Below are 21598 nucleotides of genomic sequence, written 5' to 3'. Positions count from 1 at the left end.
GTAATCCGTATCCGTAACCGTAGAAATTCTACGGTTACGGTTACGGATAGAAGCTCTCGACTACGGTTACGGATACGAATAATCCAAAATCTTACAGATATGTATCCGTGCCGACCTCTATATAAAATTAAATACTTTAACCACAACACGACTTGAAAACCGGTTTCTGTTCGAGTTACTGTGGGGATTATGCCTTACTCCGTAATATTCTGCCATATACTACTAGGTGGTATTATACGTTGGACACGCGTAAGTAATTCTGCCATATGATATTTTGCAGTTAATGCCGCCTTTGTGTATCTGCCGAGGGTCCTGGCATAAATATTGTAAGACCAAGGTTGTTGAATAATTTGGGGTTTCTTAATGGTATATATTTCGAGCATGATATACTCTGCATTGAACTCTCAGTGCAAGACTCAACTAGTGTTCTGCTGACTAACTCCCGAGGTCTCGGCTGATCTGTTCTGTTTGTTCTTTGCAAGATCCAATGAATCTGCCAAGACTTGCATAACTCGGCATAAAAAGGCCGATAACCAAAGTTTCCATTGTCTACGATTTCCCTAATTCATGTCTTACTGGAGAATAGATATATGATTCCCAGCAGATACCCTCGCTCTCATTGCCATGAGACCTTGAGAATGGTGACAGTCTGAGGTCTCTCATGCACGAAGCTCTTAGGTCGGAGCTATCTTCCGAAGGATGTCCGTGCATCAACGGCGATAAACTTCTTACACGAAAACTCAATTAGAGAGCGAAGTATAGAGCCGTTTCATGGATATATGATTTTGGTTAGGTAATAGGTATCTGATATGACATCGAATGTCGATGTTTTGAGGTTCGGCCTCGGCAGCTGCCTTGTTCCAGTTGGACCCACGGACGCATATACGCCGTATACACTCCTTACTTTTTGACATTCCAATTATAATTATTCCGAGCACCTTCCAAGGTTCAGGTCCGAATCATCCCTTATTTGAAATTCATGGCAACGCTGTATTGGAAAGAAAACTGATATCCAACTCAAACTATTCGTACTCGTAAAGAATGGAAAGTTGGAAAGTTCGTCAGCCCATAGACCCCAGAGCGGAGACGGAGCAGCGTGAAAACCGAACCCGAGAAAACGAATTCAAAAGCAAGCGAATATGCATGTGCCAAGGGATTACGTATGTACGGCGTTCATTGGTTTTTCTAAGAAAGCCCTACTCCCAGGTCCCTTTAGAATAAGCCTGATTATTCTTTTCTGAGTTTTCTCCTTCAGTCCATTTTGATATCGATACCATTTCCTTCATTATTCAGTCCTTGAGCACTTCTACATAAACCTTGGATCCCTTTCGAGCTACACATACCCTTAACCTTCTTTTATGACCTGACAAGGGTCTTGAACGCCTCTTTCCAAGAAACCAGGAAAAATATGATCTATTCTTCCATGTACATTTGATTGGTAAAGCTGTACCTTTCCGCTCATTAATCCCAATACGAATCTCTTGCGGTCACTATTCCAATGGCGAACACTACAACAACGCCCGACCTAGGAAAGCCCCAACTGGCCTCACACTCATGGCTAGAGCCAATTGTGAGTTCCCCAAACAATATAGCCGATAATGCGATTCTTTCAATACTAACTAAGCCCTAGGTGGTTGTCGGCATCATGATCGGCTCATTGATTATAAACCGTCGCAAAAACTACAGCCTCTTCAACAAAAAGCACTCTGTACCTAGCATATTACCCTCTAACGCGTCATCTGGTCATTACACCTTTCTTGGACAAAATGGCCCCTATAACAGGAACGACGTTTTATACAAATCTCAAACCGTATGCGGAATAACCATCGAAGAACGTGATACTTCTCGCTGGGAACACCACATCCACAGTCGAATACTCCAGAAATTCCCTTTCCTAGTCGAGATGTTCTACTGGGCTCTCAACTATCTCTTCTACTCCGTCACGAAAACAGTCTCGCAGAAACTATCGCCTGCTCAGATTGGCGTTGTTCAGGTTGCGCAAGACCACGCAACTAGCATTCTCAGCTTCGAGCACGACACTGTCGCGAGCTGGATCTTCCCTATCAAGGAAGTTGATTTCCAGCAGTTCTTCATCCAGAACCATCCTTCCATCTTGACTATATTCAATCGCCTCTATTCTCTCGTTCATATTCCCGGCACAGTTCTGTAAGTCTACTCCCATCTTATCTACTCTCTCCATCTGGTATGACCGAAACCGATATCCTAATAAAATCATACATCTTCAGTTTTCTCTCCTGGTACTACTACGTCGCAGAAAATCATGCCTCCTTCTCCGTAGCCCGTCGAACGATGACACTAGGAAACCTAGCGGCCTTCTTAATATTCTGCGTTTACCCTTGCATGCCACCACGCCTCCTCCCAAAATCCTACGGCTTCTACGACACAGTGCGCCAAGAGCACGCAGAAAGCATCTGGGTCGGCGGCGAATCCGTCAACCAATTCGCCGCAATGCCAAGTCTTCATTTCACATACGCCTTCGTCATCGGCTGCACATTCATCTACCACTCCGGCATTCTAGCCCGTCTCGCTGGCAAACCCACCAAGTCAAATTTCGTCCAGTTTGGGTTCCTTGCGCTGGCTGTTGTTTACCCTGCCCTTGTGCTTAGTGTTATCATCGCTACAGCTAATCACTATTGGCTTGATGCGGCCGTCGCAGTCGTTACTGTCACATGCTGCTTTCGGTTCAATCGCTTGTTGTGTCTGTTGCTGCCGCTTGAGTTTGGCTTTTGTTGGGTGCTGAGAATTGCGAAGCCTGTTCCTACTACTGGGGATAGGGTCGCCGATACAAAGTGAGGACTGAGGGGTTTGGTGGGATATAAATAGCTGAGGTCATGTTTATGTCACATATATTGAAATATAGATCGAGCTGTAACTGCTTGCACAAACTCTCCAATTGTCCCGAGGTCTCCCCATCTGGAGCCCTGGAGGGTGACCCGAATCCCCTGCATATGGATACCTACCCAGAATCTTTCAAGGTTCAGAGCACTACTAGATATACCGAGGTCCAGGTCCATGGGTCTTCGACAGCTAGAAACACAAATGTATGTTGGCCTCCAGAGCTCAGAATGTCAAAGTCTGCTCTGGAGTCAATGTCGTCAAGCTTGGAACCTTTGAATGTCGATGATAGAGAATTATTACTACATTACATTCGGTTTATGAGGATATATATATATATATGCAAGAAACAAGAAGAGATGCAAGGATTCTCGTCACCCAAATTGGGATACTGTACATTGCGAGAAAAAATGGTAACATTTACATCAATCATGCTGCCATGGTCAACACATACGAAGTGATACTGTCCATCCGCTCCGTAGTCAGTTTCAAACTGACCGTCAACAACTCACGAGCAATGCGCGGTTCTTTCTCCTGAAGTTCCTTCCATCGATCATCGTTAAGACACCAAGCATCACAATGCTGTTCAGCTTTAACGGTAGCGGTGCGCCTTGTTCCACTGAAAAAGGGCAGTTCGCCGCATGGCCGGCCGGCGACGACCAGCTCGAAGTAGCGGCCCTGCGGTAGGTCGTACTCGCAGCGGAGCATGCCTGACTCGAGGAGGTAGAAGGCTCGTGGCATGTCGCCTTCGTGGTAGAGGATCGTGCCGGCGGGATAGGACCTTTGAACGAAGTAGGCGCAGGCTGGGAACCAAAAGTCTTCATTTTGGGAAGAGAGGCCGTGGAAGGTTTGGAGAAGGAGGGGGAGGGTTGGCGCATTGCTGACCAGGCTGGTGTGGCCATCATTGCTGTTTCGTGTTCTTGAAGGGTTGTTGTTGCTACGCGCTGGAGGTACTGGCCGCGCGGGGAGCTAACTATTGCGTCGGAAAGGTGGTGGGAGGCTGATGCGGATGGGGGGACGGCCATGGGGAATTGGAGGTGGCTGCTTGATGCAGACCTTGAGGAGATGTGTAATTCCTGGCGGGTGTAGAAGACTTTTAGGTAGTTGTTCTCGCAGAATTCGAGGGCGGAATTTAGGTCTTCGAATATCGGCACTCCTGAATCTGGATCGAAGAGGCCAACGTTTTGCAGGCTCTTGCCGACATCTCCCTCTGGGTTTAGACCGGATATCATTGTCTGAACGTGGCGCTTGCGGAGGATACGGTTGATGCGCGTGAATGCTTCAGCGGCGGAAAAGTCGAGGCCGTAGACTCTGGAGAAGTCGAGAATCAGGAATCGGATAGGCTGTTGTTTGAATGCATCTTCCTCGATGAGACCTCTCATCGTGTTTTCGACATTGACAATCGTTCCGAAGAAGAGGTAGCCGCCGAGCTTCATGATGAGAGTTTGCTGTCCAGCTTCGTGTAGGAACTCTTGCTGAATGGGCGGACGACGGACTGTTGAACCTGCAATCTCGCCTGAGAAGGTTGCTCGGATGGCAGATTTGCGAGATGTTTGGACCACGAAGTTCACGCAGGCCAAGATGATTCCTACTAAGATTCCTGCTACGAAGTCCCAAGCGCCCATAGTCACGACGATTACAACCACCGTCAGGTATTCAAGGCGTGTGAGCTTGCCCCACGTGTCGACCAACGCTTCTTGCAGCAGCTCAATACCTAGCAGGAAGATCAGAGCCCCAACGACCATGACCGGGATATACCCAATGATTACGGGGCCGATGACCATAATTCCTGCCGTGGCTGCCGCAAGCATCAGACCGGCCAGTCGAGATTCACCGCCACTTGCGATGAAAAGGAGGCTGTTTGTGTATACGAGATAGTTCTATTGATGTTAGTCCTGTGCATAGAATTGATCAGCTGGACAAAAGCATACCTGAATGCTACCGAAAAATCCAGAAAGAGCATTTGTCACACCATGGGCCATGAGCTCGCGATCAACATTGAGATTGTCCTCTCCGGTAGAGATTCCCAGAGCAGGAACGTTGATAGGAACGTGAAGAACGCCAAAGAAGGTCAACGCAAACATGGCCGGAATGGTATCGAAAAGAGCAGTCCAGTTGACCGCAGACATATCATAGAGGGTGTAGAAATGATACCACGGATTGTTGGATGCTGGAGCATCGAAAGCCCATCCCTGCTGGTGCAGAGTATCCATAGATATGCCGGTACTCAGGACGACAACGTAGAATATCACAGCGACGCCAATGAAATAAGCGCCAACGAGGAAATTAGACTGAATGAAACGCTTCAAGATGAGAAGGCCGATCGCAATACTCAAGGGTATTGTCCAAAGAGCCAAAGTGTTCAGACTGAACAGCTTCTGCAAGGTATCGAGATTATATTCAAGTGAACCCGAGAGACGAGCAGAAACCTCTACTCCGGTCTGCAATAGGAAGTATCCGACACCACCAATACAGCCGATAAGGATGTGACGGGGGAAGAAACCGATGAGCGAGCCCAGACCGCATACACCCATCAAAAAGAAGACGATACCGGTCATGACCGAGCTAATTGAGAACGCGAGAATGGTGGTGGCAACGACGGATTTAGGGTTGTCCTCACCGACTCTATTCAAGATGGCGAATGCCATCTGGTGGAAGAAAGGCACGACCTCGATCATCTCGCTTCCAATTCCTCCTTTGAAGATCGAGCCTCCACAAGAGAATACCACCTGTGCGATAATGGTGCTTACATAAAACATTGAGATACCGTCCGCACCGAGAGCGGCAAACAGGGGTTCCCCCAGAGGGAAGAGAATCATGCCGTAAGAAAGGGCATCGAGAATGTTGAGAAGAAGTCCCAGGAGAACAGCGGGGACTAGTGATGCGGGATAGACCACTCCTTCGCGCCATATCGCACGTCGATCCCACGCCTTGGGGTTGGCCAATGTTCGAGAGAATTTGCCCACGACCAACAGTCCTTGAGAGACAGCATTGGTAGACCGTGTGCGGACTGATTGGCCCTCAAGATCTTCCACTGTTCCATAGCGACGAGGCGATCTAGATCGTACTTTTGACAGTAAGGAAGTACGTTCGGTGCCTTGAGACTCGGGTTCGACATGTAATGTCGACAGTGTTTCGCCTAGTGAAGTGTGTTTCGGATCTTCGGTAGCGTCGTTCTGGATCATCTCTGTCAAGGCAGAAGTAGAGCTCGGGGTACCCGGAGCGACATCGGCCAATAGATCATCCTCTAGCATAGAAGTGGGAGCGTTTATTTCATCCTGAGTCGATGAACCGGGATAATGTTGGACTGGGAAGATATCTAGACTGGGTCTCGAGTTTCCGGGGCCCGAGTTCTTTTTATTGAGTGACAGACCGTAAGTCGCAAGCTCGGCTGTTTGTTCACGTAGGCCATCGGAAGCATAGTGGGCCGGGTCTAGAAGTACGGTGAATGGTCAGTAAAATTGCTCGTCGAGAAAGGATATGGAGAGATTAAAATCCACCCAATGGAAACGAGGTACGAACCTTGTGGTGAATTGAAAGAGCGGTGGTAAAACGATCGACCGGGCGCTCTGAAGCTTGACGACTCTGTGCCACCGGGGGAACAACCTAGGTTCGCATTGGCACGTTCGACGAGCGACCCGGGCGAAATGATGTGATCGAGATGATCTCTATCCAAGCCCAGTCGATGCGAAAAGGTGGATGCGCGAGAATCGCGACGGCCACGAGGTTGAAGTAGGCCCATGACGGGATAGGAGAAAAAGATTAGATCATGCAGGACCGTTGAATACGAGATCAAAAGAAAAGAAGTAGAATCAGACCATATGCTGTGAAAGTGACAAAAAAAGGACTTAAAAAGACTTTACAATTGAATTTGACACATGATTAATGTTGAAATTCCTAATTCCTTATCGCCTCATTAGCTTGAATGTGTTTATGAATTTTAACTAGTCCGTTTGCGGGTCTGGAACTGATAGAATTCTATACGATCGACATTTCTACTTCCTTTTTTTCTTTCTTCGTTATTTCCTTGATTTTCCTTAATTATGGTAAGACATAATTACAATTTTCTACTAGCAATGCTCTTTTACCATATAAGAGGGGAAAACGTGCCATTCTTGCATGATAAAGTTAAGAATGACATAATAGACATAGGGTATCAAATTATAATTCACACGTCGCACGACTTCGATCGTGCTCAAATCACGTCAGTCGCTCGAGAAACCCTTGTGCAATGAGCCGCTCAACATCACCCTGTCGAACATAGAGCTGACTGTTTTTGGTCAAGTTGATCACACTACTCCAGTTAGCATTGCGAGTCCAAAGGTTCCTCAATTGCCACTTACCCGTATTCAGTCTGTATCTCCCCCGCATCCTTTAATACACGCACGTCAATAAAAAGATCTTTCGGCGGCTCTAGTGTCCCCGTCAGGTCTATATCCGTCCACTGCCCTTTATATGTCGCCAGCATATCACCGTATAGTCGAAAGTATTCCTCTTCCTCCGGACTCAAGGAACTGTGTCCTGCGCCCTGATTCGGTCCACGGTCTTCAGACACATCGACCGGCTGCTGCTGCTCGAGCACGTCTACTCCGACCCAGCAAAGTTCCTCGAGTTTCTCAGTTCGTACACGGTGATATGCAAGTAGACAACGCTTGTCGCGGCGCATGCAGAGGTGGTTGACCAGCAGGGTACATGCCGTTGCGGGGTCAGCTGACGGGTTGAACGAGCCCTCGAAGGGACTTAGAAGACGTGTTACATCCCGCTCGAGATCGCGTACTTCGCGAGTCACCGCACGAACGATCTCCGTCTGGTATGGTGGCAGATGCGCGAGGGATTGCGTGCGCTTCGCATGTTGGACCTGGAAGGGTGAGTCTAGATTCTACTTGAGATCAGATTTGCACCAACTAGTTTGTTACCCAGTTCACCGTACATCCTGGCCTCACGATCTGTGTCAGTGGGGAAATATTGAACGCGCCTTTCGGGAGCCATCGCGCCAAGACCTTAGTCAGCAGAAAGAAGTATGGAATTGGAGTATTAGTTGTATCAAGGCAGAATGAAGAGAGAAAACTCGTCAAGATTAGTAGACGTGAAATTTCAAAAGTAAGAAGGGCTGTTTCAGTTCTGAGTTTGTTGTGAATGATACTGAGAAATGTGAGGGTTAGAGAATTGGAAAGAGGTGTTATGACACCAAGATGAAAAACCAGGGCTTGATGACTAGGTGAACTATGAGCACTTAGTACTGAATTTCAAATACAGAAAGCTTTCACATATTAAATACTCTAATGAAGCTTGAAGGATAATATCGCATACAGACTCTTCATTTTATAATTGAGAACTCAAAAATCAATTGATACCAGCTATAACTAGGGTGTTAAAATGGCAGAGATGGTTCAATAAGTATCGATCTGTGAGAAAAGGAACCTCAGAAGTCTGCACCATACCAGTAAACACGCCCAATGTTTGATGAATTTGGGCTAGCACTGGCTTTAGGATTGTAGAATCATAGTTGAATTCAGGTCTCTTCAGTTGCTGAGATTTACCGCCGCGAACAATCATCCCACACCATTTGCGAGTATCACTATGGTGGCGACAGGTCTTGGGTCCAGAAAATAGTAATATTTTATGGATAATAAAGCAATTGTGAAAAAACTCCGAAGTTGTGTGAGGGAAGATGCCTTAACCGCACCAGGATCACTTCGTCGTCCAGAACATACGGTGAATCGAGTGTGTTGGCCAGCTCATCTAGCCTACATATCCAGAATAGACTGCGTATGGAGACAACGTATTGGACATGGCCCATGGTTTTCATGGTCCAAGCATCTTGTATCGAGTGTGGGTGTAAGTATTTGCCTGACGGGTGTGTGGCAGTGAATGATGTATGTCAAGGTACATGCTGAGTGGAAACCTTGGACGGTGGAGCAATGGTTCATGTCTTGAGGCGGCGGATAACCACTATCAAGACTCAAGCTGATCACTCTGGCAAACAAACTGGCAAAAAAATCATCATATCGTTGTTGGCGGGTTGCGTCAATCGCCTTGACTCTTGATGTGTTTCTCTAGACAAGAAGGTTTTGCGGAGATGTGGATAGTACTGTGAGGCCTAGAGGCGGTTTTCCTGAGCATAAGTAAAAAATAATTCAATGCTAGATTCGCCAATATCACCTAGTATTTTCAGAATGAAGAGCTGTTTTCAAGCTATTCTATCCTGAACCTACCCTACCCGTAAGCCATGGGGAAGTATGGTATCGAACTTGTTCTGAACAAACTGAAAGCTTTGTATCAATCTGCTCTGTTCAGCCCTCGTGAATAAAGAGGCCACCTCTTCTGACTCTGTCGATTCTATAATAGCGACGCTGTGAGTCGGTACTCGGAACACTTGAACTACATTTTCGATGGCCGGGTTCCAAGCCATTCAGACTAACCAGCCAGCTATACTCGAGTCCATTCGAGCAATAGCAGGTTAGCCTGCAAAAGAGAGCGGATGGAAGGGATATATCGAAGAATGGAGAATGGAGCTAGAGTAGTAATAGCTTTCAAAAGGTCAAGACTGCTATATGAAATAGACAGTAGAGCTGAAATTTGAAAATGCTTCTTCCTATATCAAAAAGAGATCATTTTGAAGTGGAATTTGCAATAGAAAGCTTTCCTGTAACAATTTGAGCTAGTGATGTTTTGAACTTCCAGTGTTTAGTGCAGATTTAATACATTTGCTCGGCTCGCATCTGATTATACCCAGCCTGGGTTATTGGTTCATATCTGGCTGGCTCCTTAACACCCATAAAAGACGGGATACACTCAATCAGACAGTCGGGATCTGGAGCCAAGAAGTACGGAATGGAGAATCTTCTGCGAGTCATTCTATCCTCTCCTTCAATCCGATCCGCTAGAGGTGGAAGTGTGACGCGGTGGATAGTTGATCGCAAATGATCTGCGTCTGTTAGCCCTTAGCCGTGTGTAAAAACTAGGACGAATCGACAAACCGTTAGTCCATCTCTGTAGAAGATCGCCTATATTCATTACTATGGCATTCTTGATAGGAGGAGCCGGGATAAAGGTTCCGGGGCGGTTCAAATCCTCTACTTCTAATCCACCGCAGTCATCTTGGAAGAGCAGGGTGATAGAGCTCCAGTCTGTGTGTGCTGGACAGCGAGCAGACCGCCCGCTCTCGAGTTCATCTACTGGGATGGGTGGGTAGTGCAAGAGTCGGAGCTGGTTGTTATGCCCCGAGTGCTTCTTTAGTAGGTGATCCTCCTCTAGACCTAGGCCGAGAGAAAGAGCCTTCAGTACCTCACTTGCAACACGGAAGCCCTCCCAATAGAATCGTGTCATGAAGGAGCGAAATTCTGGTAGTGATTCCTCTAGGATCCATTGATTTGGCTGTGCGGAATTATCTTCACTACCGATGTCATAGCTCTCCTGTAGCGGAGCGGGTTAGCGATCGATCACAGCTAGTGAAAAGTAATAGTAGACGATTGGTAAAACCGTTGAATAAAATTTTGCTCTGATGTGAAGATCTTCACAGCTATAAAATTACCTTGATGTCGGGACCCTCTGCCAGCCCCACCTTTTCCAGCCCAGGCCAGGAATAGCCTCGATGAACAGCCCATCCAGGCGGATGTGGCGCTTTGAGCTTCTCGTCGGATGGTAGTTCAAAGAAACACTGTGACAAGTGAAACGCCTCGTCCAACAAGGTGTCGCTCAGCGAGGAATTAACAATGTAGGCAAATCCAACTTTCTGGGAGGCCTCGACCAGCTTCTGAGCCACTTGCAAACGACTCGGCCCAGAGCTCGAGCTCCACTCGGCGAAATCCACTACAGGGATTGTTTGGGTGTTTGGATCCATATCAAGATCTCTGATCTCTATTCTCAAGAGTTGGGTAGGACGCGGGGTTGCAGAAGGCGAGAATTGACATTTTTCATTGTCGGTGAAACATTTCTTGATCCAATGGGGATGTTCCCAGAAGTTCCTGCAAATTCAATAGGTGGTATTGGAAGTGGCTGGTTATGACGGTGTCTAGATTTGATGTGGGCCATTGGGCTGTGAGAGAAACTGGTTGCTATGGCACAGTGTGGGGGCTTGTAGACTTGTCCATCTCTCTACTTCGTACATCTTTCACGAATCCCTGCTCTTGGAGAAATTGTTCAAGGAAACGCAGAATAACTCCAGGTATGTTTGAGCTTCAATTCAAATAATTCACTTTTGTCTACTATGATACTGATGTTAATCTTGCCGCTTTGAGTAGTTTGTTGACATCCCGGGTCTACTTCAAAGTTCAGCCACAAGTTTGAACGAGAACCAGACGAACGACATCAAGCGACAAAGATCAGACCGCTATCTATAATTCCCCTCGGTCGCGATCGTTACTAGCCTTCACATTTCTCGTCCTCACCGCTCCGGGCCACAAGAATGCTGGCAGCGTGGTGGATCGGGATCTTGTCGCTCCCCACGACGGCACTGTCGCTACAAACGCTGCCATTTTTATCCCCGCAAAATGTCGAGTCCAATCGACGGGCCTTTGAGGTTCTCCAGATTTTGAAGCGGGATACAGATAATTGCCCCAGCGGCTACAACTCATGTTCAAAGCTGGGCAATGCCGATGTCTGCTGCATAACCGGAACTACCTGCACCGCCGATGCCGCCAACAACATCGCCTGCTGCCCGACCGGTGCAAGCTGCACTGGCAGTCTTACTGGCGCTTCAACGGCTACGAGGACTGATACCACGACCACAGATAGCAGCTTTCTCTTCCCCCAGGGCGCGAGTGCAACGACTACCAGTTCGGGAGTTACCAAAACCGAATCCACCCTCACTGGACCCTATGCCTTCGTCAATGTCCCGACCAGCTTCGTGAATGCAGCATCATGCACATCATACTACTCGCTCTGCCAGTCTGAATATACAGCGTGTACAGCAGCCCTCTATGGGCGGTATGGAGTTACAGTGGGCGGATCTGGAGGTGGAGTGACAGTGGAAGCTGTGACCGCACTATCACAGGCCACGTCCATCTGTTCGAGTCTGAGTGCAGCGGCTTGTCACGGTCTCAGCCCGAACTATTGTGCGTCGGTGTCATCAGCTACTGCGGGCTTTAGTGGTAACGGAGTGCCGCTTCGATCTTCGAGTCTTCACGATCTTGTTCTCGGATTGGCCGTTGGTATTGCAGGGATCTTTGTTTAACGTGATGATCATGCTATTAGAGGGGCATATCTAATGTCTTGGATGACTTGTACATTTCTCTTTTCTTTTCTTTTCTTTCTGTCTATTTTGGATTTCATTCCCAATTGAATGTCAATAATTCATGGACTCGACCAGTTTGCAATTCAACCAACAACCCGGACCCACCCCGGGGGCTAAAAGTACATATTTAGTACATATTTACTTTAGTACAGAGCACGGAATACGAGGTAATTGGGGGCAATTGAGCTAACGCAGAGCTAGGTTGGTGGAATTTGGTGGTATCATAATAGTTGTTGATTGTTTACTCTGTACTTCATAGATACCATCACAAGCGGTAGCAACGTGAGGGGTCAAGTCAGGTCAAGTACACCCTCTGAGCATGAAAACACTCAATTCAAGACGAAATGCTTCATAAAAAAAGGGAAATCCAAGGAAATCGAACGAGTCCAAATGTGAGACCCAGCCTCTTGGAAAATTAAGAAAGTGTAATGTAAATAAAGACAGAAGGATTGGGAGTTAATTCGGGTGGTTGGGTGTACACAGACGGTGGCTGGGACATGCACCTAGACTTGGGACTCTGCACCTTCTTCTCTTTTTATCTCTTTCATACTGCTATCTACATTCCACAACCATCTTACAAAATAAAATAAAAATACAAAAAATACATTCCTCGGTGTTGTCCGATCTTCGTCGTTCAAGTAAACGACCTATACAACCACCATTCCGATTACCGATTGATCACAGAACATTCCTCGAAGTCTCGGATCGCTTATACATTCACGAGCGCTGTATCGCTCTCACCACTCGCGATGCGCGCTTCTTCTCTCATTCCAGTGCTTTCGATAAGCCTTGTGTTGAATATTGTAGGTGTGATCGCGACACCATTGTCACTGGAGGAGAACGAACTCGAAAAGCGATGCGCAAACTCATGTGGCTACAACGGTTGGCTGTGCTGCTCCTCCAGCCAGACTTGCAGTGAAAACAGCGCCGGTGAAGCAGTTTGCTTAGACTCGACCGACGGCTGGGAATACTACACAACAACCTATGTGGTGACTGAAGCCGAAACCGTGACGGTCACTTCGGTCTGGAGTAGTCAAGTCACAACAGCGGCAGCCACCACCACCACAATGACCTGCAGACTCAACCTCGGTGAATCAACGTGCGGCACAACCTGCTGTGACGCAGCGCAAGAGTGTCAGGATGGGGTATGTGTCGCGGAGAGCTCCTCGGCTGCGATCACGGGCGAGGCTACTCCCGGTGTACGACAGACAAGTAACGGCGCTTCTACTGCAACTGCAACTGCTGCAGCTACTACTACCGAGGCATTCATCGCTCCGGTTGGAACAGACGGTGCCGAGCTAATCGGAGCCAAAGCAGCCACACACAGTGGTCTGAGCGGCGGTGCCATTGCAGGAATTGTTATCGGTGTCATTGCAGGTGTCATCTTGCTGCTACTTCTCTGTGGCTGCTTGTGTTTCAGAGGTGCTTTGTTAGGTCTTCTTGCTGCACTGGGTCTTCGCAGTCGCCGCCGAACGGAGGAGACAGTTGTCGAAGAACGCTACTCTCGTCACTCATCAGCCGGTACTCGCCCTCGACCTCGCCCTGCAGGCCGCACTTGGTTCGGTACGAGGCCATCAGGAACTGTCAGCGAGATTAGCGAGAAGAAGAAGAAATCAGGTGGCGGTTTAGCAACCGTAGCTATTGTCTTAGGTGCTCTGGCTCTATGTCTAGGATTGAGGAGACACAATAAAGAAGAGCACCACGAAGACGACAGGACCGATTACACGTATCCAAGTTCGTACTACTACTATTCAGAATACACAGCCAGTGAGTACTCCCATCAAACACTCGATAAAACAAACCCAATCCTGACTTTTACATCTAGGTAGCGCAAGTTCTGATGGACGAACCCGAGACTCAAGACGATCTCAGTCAAGAAGGTCTCGGTCACGACGGTCAGAGGGTCGATCGCGTCGATGATCTGAAGGGTTGAGAAGTGGTCGCTATAAAGCACAACGCGATAGATTCACGTATTTTATGGCGCCGGATGTTAATATGATTTTACGATGTACCATTATGACTTACTTTTATTCTTTGGAAATGACTTCTTCCCATTCTGTTTCTCTATCAAAAATGAGAAAAGAATGTACATACGAGACATGTGAACGACGTACTTCAGCTTCAAATTGAGACTTGATCCTTGAAACATGCTATGATACGCCAGACACAAAACGCTCAAGCCTCCGTAGATATCACAGCTGATATGTATAAGCTGTTGCATCAGGTATAATACTGTAATTAGGACTGGTCTTGCAGGTACAATGTTCTTCGTTGGCAAGGATAGACCCCTAGGCTGTATAGGCTGTAGGCTGTAGGCTGTCTGCATGATGCATATAGACCCGGCAAGGGCTAATCACGAGGTTGGATGAAGTTAAACTTGCTTGAAGCTTTATTGAAGATAGAATAATAGAATTACATAAAGCTTTAACTTAGGATGACTGTCTATAAGTCTTCCATGGTTATTGACGGGGATGTGAGGGTGCGCACACATAACGACCTTATTAGCCGCGGAGTCTTTTAGCTCCCCGCCTTCCGACCCGAACCTGAACTTCCCTCTTCCATCTCCCTCTCTTAAGGCATCATTTCAGCCTCGACTTCCAAACCCTTTACTCCATCAATGACTCTCACATTGAGTCAAGTTTCCTGACCTTCCTTTTTCTTTGAAATCCATCGTTATTTTCCACCCTGCCACCGTGTCACCCGGCAGATTAACATACCCGGAGCATTATCCAATTTGTCGACTCACCACCGCTCGTCATGCTCCAAGCGCAGAGCCAACACGTTTTTTCCCACCAGCATCAGTACCCTCAGGGTGATCCCTCGTGGATACAGCATCAGCAACAGCAGCAACCACAACAGCACCACCAGCAACAGCAGCATCAACAGCACCAACAGCAGCACGCCCTCGCCCAGCAGCATGCTCAGGCGGCTCATCAGGCCCAGGCTGCCGCTGCAGCACACTATGGTCGCATTAACATGAACAACAACGGCTCCACAAATTCTGCGCAGGGTGCTGGTGCTGGCGGAATGGGTGCCGACAGCCTGGCCAACTCGGCTGCCGTCATGGACGGCGGAATCAGCGAGGAGAATCGCAAAGTCTTCCTCTGGGTAGCAGAGCTTCTGGACCCGGTCCGTCGGGAGGCAGCGCTGATGGAACTCAGCAAGAAGCGGGAACAAGTCCCTGAGCTGGCTCTGGTGATCTGGCATTCATTCGGTGTGACTCAAATCTCAAATTTCGGGGATCGACTCTCCGACCGGTACTGGGCTAACTTAATAACTTCTAGGTGTTATGACTTCTCTGCTTCAGGAAATCATTTCCGTTTACCCTCTTCTAAACCCTTCGCAGTTGACTGCCGCCTCATCAAACCGAGTCTGCAATGCGCTGGCGCTCTTGCAGTGTGTCGCTTCCCATAATGAGACTCGCACACTCTTCTTAAGCGGTATGTGGTTTCCATAAGAGCAGCATTTTCACCTCTTCGGGCAATTAAGCTAATTATCAAATCCTCTTTTTTCAGCTCATATTCCCCTGTTCCTCTACCCATTCCTCAATACGACATCGAAATCTCGTCCGTTCGAATATCTTCGTCTGACCTCTCTTGGTGTCATTGGAGCGTTGGTCAAGAACGATTCATCTGAAGTGATTAACTTCCTCCTAACTACTGAGATCATTCCTCTATGTCTTCGTATCATGGAGACTGGATCCGAGCTGAGCAAGACTGTGGCAATTTTCATCGTTCAGAAGATTCTTTTGGACGATCTTGGCCTGGCATATATTTGCGCAACCTACGAGCGCTTTTATGCAGTCGGCACAGTCCTCAGCAATATGGTCACTCAGCTGGTGGAGCAACAGACAGTGCGACTTCTCAAGCATGTTGTGCGCTGCTTCCTTCGGTATGTCTTCCCCTCCCCGGATCCAAGTACCCCGCATATTAACAGTAACTAGCCTGAGTGATAATAGCCGCGCCCGCGAGGCTTTGCGACAGTGTCTTCCCGAGCCCCTTCGAGATGCGACATTCTCTTCGGTTCTCCGTGACGACGCAGCCACTAAGCGCTGCCTGGCTCAGCTCCTGATCAACTTATCAGACAACGTATCCGATGGAGCCCCGGCGGCCATGTAAAATATGACAAAAACGCATTTATTTCCTCGCAAGATGTTTTTACCACCTTGCGACATGCATGGGACAGGTTTCTGGCGAGTATCGGGCACAAGGCGCAAAAGTTATGGGGTGAGCATCTAATGACTCGACCTTGACCATTGACCCTTCGATGGTATTGAGGTTCTTCTTCGTTCACTTTTCCCTTCTTTCTTTCTATTTTCGCGACTTTTTCATTGGGAGAGGTTCCGGGCTTCTGTGATATTTCATGTTGACAGGAGAGGGCTAATGTATTCCTATGTCCTTTTTTTTAGTCTCTCCACCTCTTTCTATTTCTCTTCACCTTGAGATATGTTTCTCCATCTTTATTTCCCCCTATTCGTTTCTGCTATTGATATGCGGCGCTCAGTCGGTCGTGGGTTTGGTTGGCGCTATTGTTGTGCATTTTTACCCTCGTCTTTACCAATTCCTTCCTTCTATTGCTCAAAGGTATAGATTCTTGAGCCAGAGATACCAAAGTCCAGTCGTTGATTTGATTTGATCTGATTTTTGTTCATTTTCTGCTTTTGCTGGCTGATCTCTGTGTACATGTGCGACAAAAAAGAACGTATTTGACTCAATTACTTTGTAAAAGGCAAGACATCAACTGTCTCCCACTTCCAAAAAAGCCAAATTTAAACAAGCAAACTAGATAGAATAGTGGGGTAAATTTTACTTCCAAATACCTTAATTCTCTACTTCCATTTTGAAAGTGAAGTTGAAGTGAGACCCGCACCAAACGCGATCTGATCTGCACGTGACCCGACGCGATACTGAGCTCATCTCGTCGCCTCTCTCAGCACGGAAGAGCAGAAACCACTCCACCACCGAACCTACTTTCCACAAAATTCTTAAAATTTACCCATATCTGACAGATTCACCCTCAGTGTGACTCTGGCCCAACTACATCCCTCCTTCGCTGGAACTTCGATACAACTGAGTCTTTCACGGGCCTCCGTCCCGCCGCAATGGGAACGCGAAAGCGCAGCCGTTCCGAGGCGCATACTCAAAATGAGCAGCAGCAGGAGGAGGAGGAGCCTGGCCTCTTGCAAACGATTCGCAACTGCTGGGAATTTGCCAGCCTCATGCAGTACATCAGCATATTTGGCAAGGTTATGAAGATTGACGAGGATTTTGAGATTGAGGTATGTACTATTTTGGCTTCTCTACGAGCAATACAATGTCGCGCATTGAGGGTTGTACATGGAATTGATGGATTTTCTACTTCTTTGCGCTTTTTGAGTTGAAAATGTGCTGACTTGTCCCTCCTTTCTACAAAATAGGATCTCGAAGAAGAATGTCTCAAACCTGAGCCCTCACACAAGCTACTGGAGATTGGATTGTGCTTATTGAAATGGATTTCATCGCACCGTGGACTCACGTATGTCTATGAATATGTTCAGAACGGCTACAGGTGACATGACTAACTGTCGATACAGCTTTGATAATTTCGATGAATACGCTCGCCGCCAATACAATGCCAAAGGACCCCAACACAATAATCCATTTGGATACGAAGAAGAACCTAATAAGTTCCTCCACATGGAGGTTTTCACCAAGCTTAGGGTGCTCCATCAACTGTCTGTGTGGACATTTTGGAACGCGGATCGCCTGAGGGAGAAGATGCCTGAAAGTAAGGAAAATGAACAGACAGAATGGGTATGCTGATCTCTTGTTCCACTAATTTGATTAAACAACACCGTTACTTACAGTTACCAGCGCATTGAAGAATTCGGATGGGATCGTGAAGGTCGATCCTATTATGTCCTTGACGACAACCGTCTCTACCGTCGCACCGACCCTGCTATCCCAGAACCTGTACGTCCACAGAAGAAGGCTAAGAGCCGTTCTTCGCGAGCCTCTCGAGCCTCGAAGCGCGCGTCAGCTGTCGCAGTTGAAGAAGAATCTGCCATTGAGAATCATAATGGGGAGACCGGCAGTGACGAACTCAAGTGGGAGTGTGTGGCTGTCACCCTACAGCAGTACCATGATTTCCTTGAAACCATCAAGAGCAAGGATGAGGATGAGAAGTTACTGTACACTCGAATTGAGGATCATGTTTTGCCTTTACTGCTTAAGATTGAAGATGCACAACAGCGCAAGCGTCAGAAGCGTGAAAAAGAACTCCACAGCATGCAACTTCTTGCTGGTGCAAAGCGATCGAGTCGCCTTGCTGCCAAGGAAGAGCGAGAGCGTTCTGAGAAAGAAGCTGCCGACGCAGCCCGAAAGCGGGAGATTGCCATGGCCGAGGCACGTCGGGACCAGGCGCGACACAAGCAGCTTGAGCAAGACCGACAGTCTCGTATGATGACTCGCGAGCAGCGCATCAAGGACCGCGAGCAGAAGCGCATTCTGCATGAAGCAGAGCTTGAGCACCTTGCCGCTGAACAGGAAAAGCTAGAGCGGGGCGAGAGCAGAGCCTCTGCACGCAACCTTCAAGCGGAGTTGGCAAAGTCTCAGAAGACATTGGAACAACTCAAGCAAGAGGACCAATGGGTGTTTGACTGCTCTGGATGTGGAGCCTTTGGTGAGAATATGGATGATGGAAGCCACAGCGTTGCATGTGAGAAGTGCAACGTCTGGCAGCACAGCAGCTGCCTCAATATCAAAAAGGAAGATGCCGGGAAAGATGACTTCCACTTCATCTGTCGTGATTGCAAGCAAAAGCAGGAAGATTACAATCAGCCCAAGCTCCCGCCAATCAAATTCCGAGTCAGTGCATCTCCTTCATCTCCTAGTGACGGCAATAAGCGCAAGGTGGACGAGGATGACGATCTTCCTCCCTCGTCTCCGGTGAAAAAGACTCGTACTGCTCTTTCCGATCTACAGAATGGGCCATCCACTGGCTTGCCTGCTCACCAAACACTGCCTTCTCTCCAAGGGCAATTCTACATTCCTCAGTCACCCGAGCGTCGTGCTCAATTTACCAACCAAACCCCCCTGCCATCATCCAGCCCTCCTCGACCTCTATTCTCTCCACAAAAGAATGGCACTGTCCAGCATACCCTGCCGCCCATGCAACCAGGACCCCTACCACCTATTGGAACCTTTGGATCTTTCCCCTCTGTTCGTCCCTCTTCTTCTCACTCTGGACATGGCCCGATACAAAATCAGCCATCAATGTCTCCTACCCAGGGCAACCGTGACGTTGGCCCTCTCGCAGGCTTTCCCCCTGTCGCCATAAACGGCTCAAATTCATTCCAGAGCTACTCAACTCCGCGCCCACAATCGGGTCATGGAGCGCTCCCAGCGATGTCTGGCAATTACCGACGCTTTTCTGCTGCCGCGACCCCGAACGGCAGCCACTCATCGCCTCCACACAGCTCTCACGGAATTGGTATGTCTGGAATCAGCCCAACCAAGCAGTCCCCTCGCCCCATGACTGCAGGCATGGCTGGCGCCCATGTCCTACCACTCATTCACAGACTAGAGCCAAGCCCCAAGCTCATGGGCCGCAACTCGCCAGATGCACCTATCCCCCCGCCCGTGAAGTGCATGACACCAGAGCAGGAAGAGCGTCGAGCACGCGAGATGCAGCAGGGATACAGCTACAGCCAGCAGATGTCATCCCCTACCATGAATCGCATCCCCTCGCTGAACTCCACGGCTCAACAGCCTGAGCCTGTTCCATCGCCTCAGCGTGGAGACAAAACTCGGCAGTGAATCTGCACTGAAAATGACTATTCGGTCACAATTACAATGTTGACCGCTGTCTCGTTGAAACTAAATCGTTGAAGATCGTTTTGCTGATACCTACAAAACCAAGATTTTGTCGCATGTTTTGATTCATTTTCTCTCTTGCGCTGTGCATCAAGATGGTTGGGGCGTTTCCTTTCCAGATGGCCTTGGAGGCCGGCGCTCAATATTCTTTTTTTTTCCAGTATCCTTTTTCCAGTTCGTGGACTGGTGTACTTTAAGTAATAGAACTACGTTGGTCTTAATCGATTTAGAGCCTTGATTCCGAGATCGGCTTCTAATTCTTGATATTTTTGCAGTTCAATTGCCTTGGATGATCACCTGATGCTTCCCACCACAGCCCCGATATCTAGATATACGTACCTAGGTATAGAACAGCATTTTTACCATATCAAGTTAGTATTTATGTACTGAGTACAATTTCTGCTTACTATTCTTGCTATTCTTACAATTTAAACTCTCCCATGGAATTTGAAAACGACCAAGGCTATCTTTTTATTATCTCATCTGTAGCTCCTTCTCCGTTGTAAATTCGATCATTTCCACCACCAATTGACCCGGCGACCTCTAGGTAGTCAGGATGAAATGAAGTCGGACAGCAAGCTAAACGCAGGGTTTGAGCATCTTATGATTCTTTCTTTTGATTGTTTTTGAAATCGTGTGTTTTCCAAACCATAATTCAAGAACCGTATCCCAAATGCCAAATATGTATGAGACTTCAAGAATCAGTAGTAATATAGTAGAGTATTTGGCAGGATAATCGGGATTTCCCAAAATATGACTTATATAGATGCCCGCTCTAAATTTCTTCATCTTCTCTGTTTTTGCTCTATGTCCTCAAACACCACTTTCTGTCATTATATTATGAAAATAGACATTTCATCATTTACCTCTGCCACTACCACATTTAATGCCCTAGACGCCATGGACGGAATACCAGAGCATGCCATACGTCGTCATAGCCCCACCCATAGGGACCATTCTTCTCTCTCGCTGCATCTCTGCCCAGAAGTGTCTGCTCTCCTAGCGGCGCATGTTGGGCATTCAGTGGGACTGATTTATATACAGATTCTAGTTATGGTTTAGTGCCGTCCCTTCTTGGCCTAGTGTCAATTCTATAAGGAAGAACGGTCGATCTACCGTTGGTCCGAGCTGTAACTAGCCAATTAGTACATCATGGTTGCGCCAATCCCGTGCGCTGAATGTATCAATCAGAAATTGGTATTCGCGGCTAGTCATGAACATTGTAGCCGATAAACGAGGAGATAAATAGATGAAACTATACTATTAAGCCCAAGAGTGGAGAAGATACGTTGAAATGGGCCTAGAAAGTTAACGCAATATCTAATCGGAGTAATCTGGACAGGGGGTCATCGTCGAATCGGAGCTAACTGACAACATTGAAACTCCGTGGAGATTCAGATCGGGGTGATATTGCCACACTATGTCGACTAGTATCCGCCGTCTGCATGCGCATACCCCACCCACGGTCTCAAATACCGAATGACTAGTCATGGCAGGGCACGGGGAGATTGAGTTCTCCACAGTGTGGAAATTGATAGACTATCATCAAAAATGAGTTTCAGAGGAACCCTTGCGATCCGTGGGTTGGAGTGTTAGCTTGCGCCAACTAATTGATCTAACCACGGGACTTTAGGCTGTTTTTTTCCGACGGTTT

The 21598-nt window shown here is 47.7% G+C and overlaps 8 protein-coding genes across 8 annotated transcripts; 5 read left to right on the top strand and 3 right to left on the bottom strand.

Annotated features, from left to right (window-relative positions):
* Positions 1-1498: 1498 nt before the first annotated feature.
* Positions 1499-2814, top strand: N7495_003847 (phosphatase PAP2 family protein; the record flags this gene model as incomplete). The annotated part of the gene is made up of 3 exons (XM_057206498.1): positions 1499-1570; positions 1631-2166; positions 2247-2814. The coding sequence occupies 3 exons, from the start codon at positions 1499-1501 to the stop codon at positions 2812-2814; spliced, it is 1176 nt and encodes a 391-aa protein (XP_057064178.1).
* A 471-nt stretch (positions 2815-3285) lies between these two features.
* On the bottom strand, positions 3286-6598 carry N7495_003846 (sulfate transporter family protein; the record flags this gene model as incomplete). The annotated part of the gene is made up of 4 exons (XM_057206497.1): positions 3286-3763; positions 3811-4736; positions 4788-6289; positions 6379-6598. The coding sequence occupies 4 exons, from the start codon at positions 6596-6598 to the stop codon at positions 3286-3288; spliced, it is 3126 nt and encodes a 1041-aa protein (XP_057064177.1).
* A 458-nt stretch (positions 6599-7056) lies between these two features.
* N7495_003845 (DNA replication protein PSF1) lies at positions 7057-7845 on the bottom strand (the record flags this gene model as incomplete). Its single annotated transcript, XM_057206496.1, has 3 exons — positions 7057-7150; positions 7200-7714; positions 7762-7845. 3 exons carry the CDS (start codon positions 7843-7845, stop codon positions 7057-7059), a joined length of 693 nt encoding a protein of 230 aa, XP_057064176.1.
* Positions 7846-9554: 1709 nt separating this feature from the next.
* On the bottom strand, positions 9555-10699 carry N7495_003844 (isopenicillin N synthase family dioxygenase; the record flags this gene model as incomplete). The annotated part of the gene is made up of 3 exons (XM_057206495.1): positions 9555-9784; positions 9837-10272; positions 10391-10699. The coding sequence occupies 3 exons, from the start codon at positions 10697-10699 to the stop codon at positions 9555-9557; spliced, it is 975 nt and encodes a 324-aa protein (XP_057064175.1).
* Positions 10700-11263: 564 nt separating this feature from the next.
* Positions 11264-12031, top strand: N7495_003843 (uncharacterized protein; the record flags this gene model as incomplete). The annotated part of the gene is made up of 1 exon (XM_057206494.1): positions 11264-12031. The coding sequence occupies one exon, from the start codon at positions 11264-11266 to the stop codon at positions 12029-12031; it is 768 nt and encodes a 255-aa protein (XP_057064174.1).
* An 809-nt stretch (positions 12032-12840) lies between these two features.
* N7495_003842 (uncharacterized protein) lies at positions 12841-13920 on the top strand (the record flags this gene model as incomplete). Its single annotated transcript, XM_057206493.1, has 1 exon — positions 12841-13920. The coding sequence occupies one exon, from the start codon at positions 12841-12843 to the stop codon at positions 13918-13920; it is 1080 nt and encodes a 359-aa protein (XP_057064173.1).
* Positions 13921-14848: 928 nt separating this feature from the next.
* On the top strand, positions 14849-16209 carry N7495_003841 (Rcd1-like cell differentiation family protein; the record flags this gene model as incomplete). The annotated part of the gene is made up of 4 exons (XM_057206492.1): positions 14849-15305; positions 15376-15531; positions 15607-15982; positions 16035-16209. 4 exons carry the CDS (start codon positions 14849-14851, stop codon positions 16207-16209), a joined length of 1164 nt encoding a protein of 387 aa, XP_057064172.1.
* Positions 16210-17192: 983 nt separating this feature from the next.
* N7495_003840 (putative PHD finger domain protein) lies at positions 17193-19887 on the top strand (the record flags this gene model as incomplete). The annotated part of the gene is made up of 4 exons (XM_057206491.1): positions 17193-17369; positions 17508-17605; positions 17664-17883; positions 17944-19887. The coding sequence occupies 4 exons, from the start codon at positions 17193-17195 to the stop codon at positions 19885-19887; spliced, it is 2439 nt and encodes an 812-aa protein (XP_057064171.1).
* Positions 19888-21598: the final 1711 nt, after the last annotated feature.

This window comes from Penicillium taxi, assembly GCF_028828555.1.
Source record: "Penicillium taxi strain IBT 34144 chromosome Unknown utg000003l_segment0_segment0, whole genome shotgun sequence".
Classification (NCBI taxonomy): Eukaryota; Fungi; Ascomycota; class Eurotiomycetes; order Eurotiales; family Aspergillaceae; genus Penicillium; species Penicillium taxi.
Note: the sequence above shows the minus strand (reverse complement) of the source record. Positions and strands in the feature narration are given on the sequence as shown.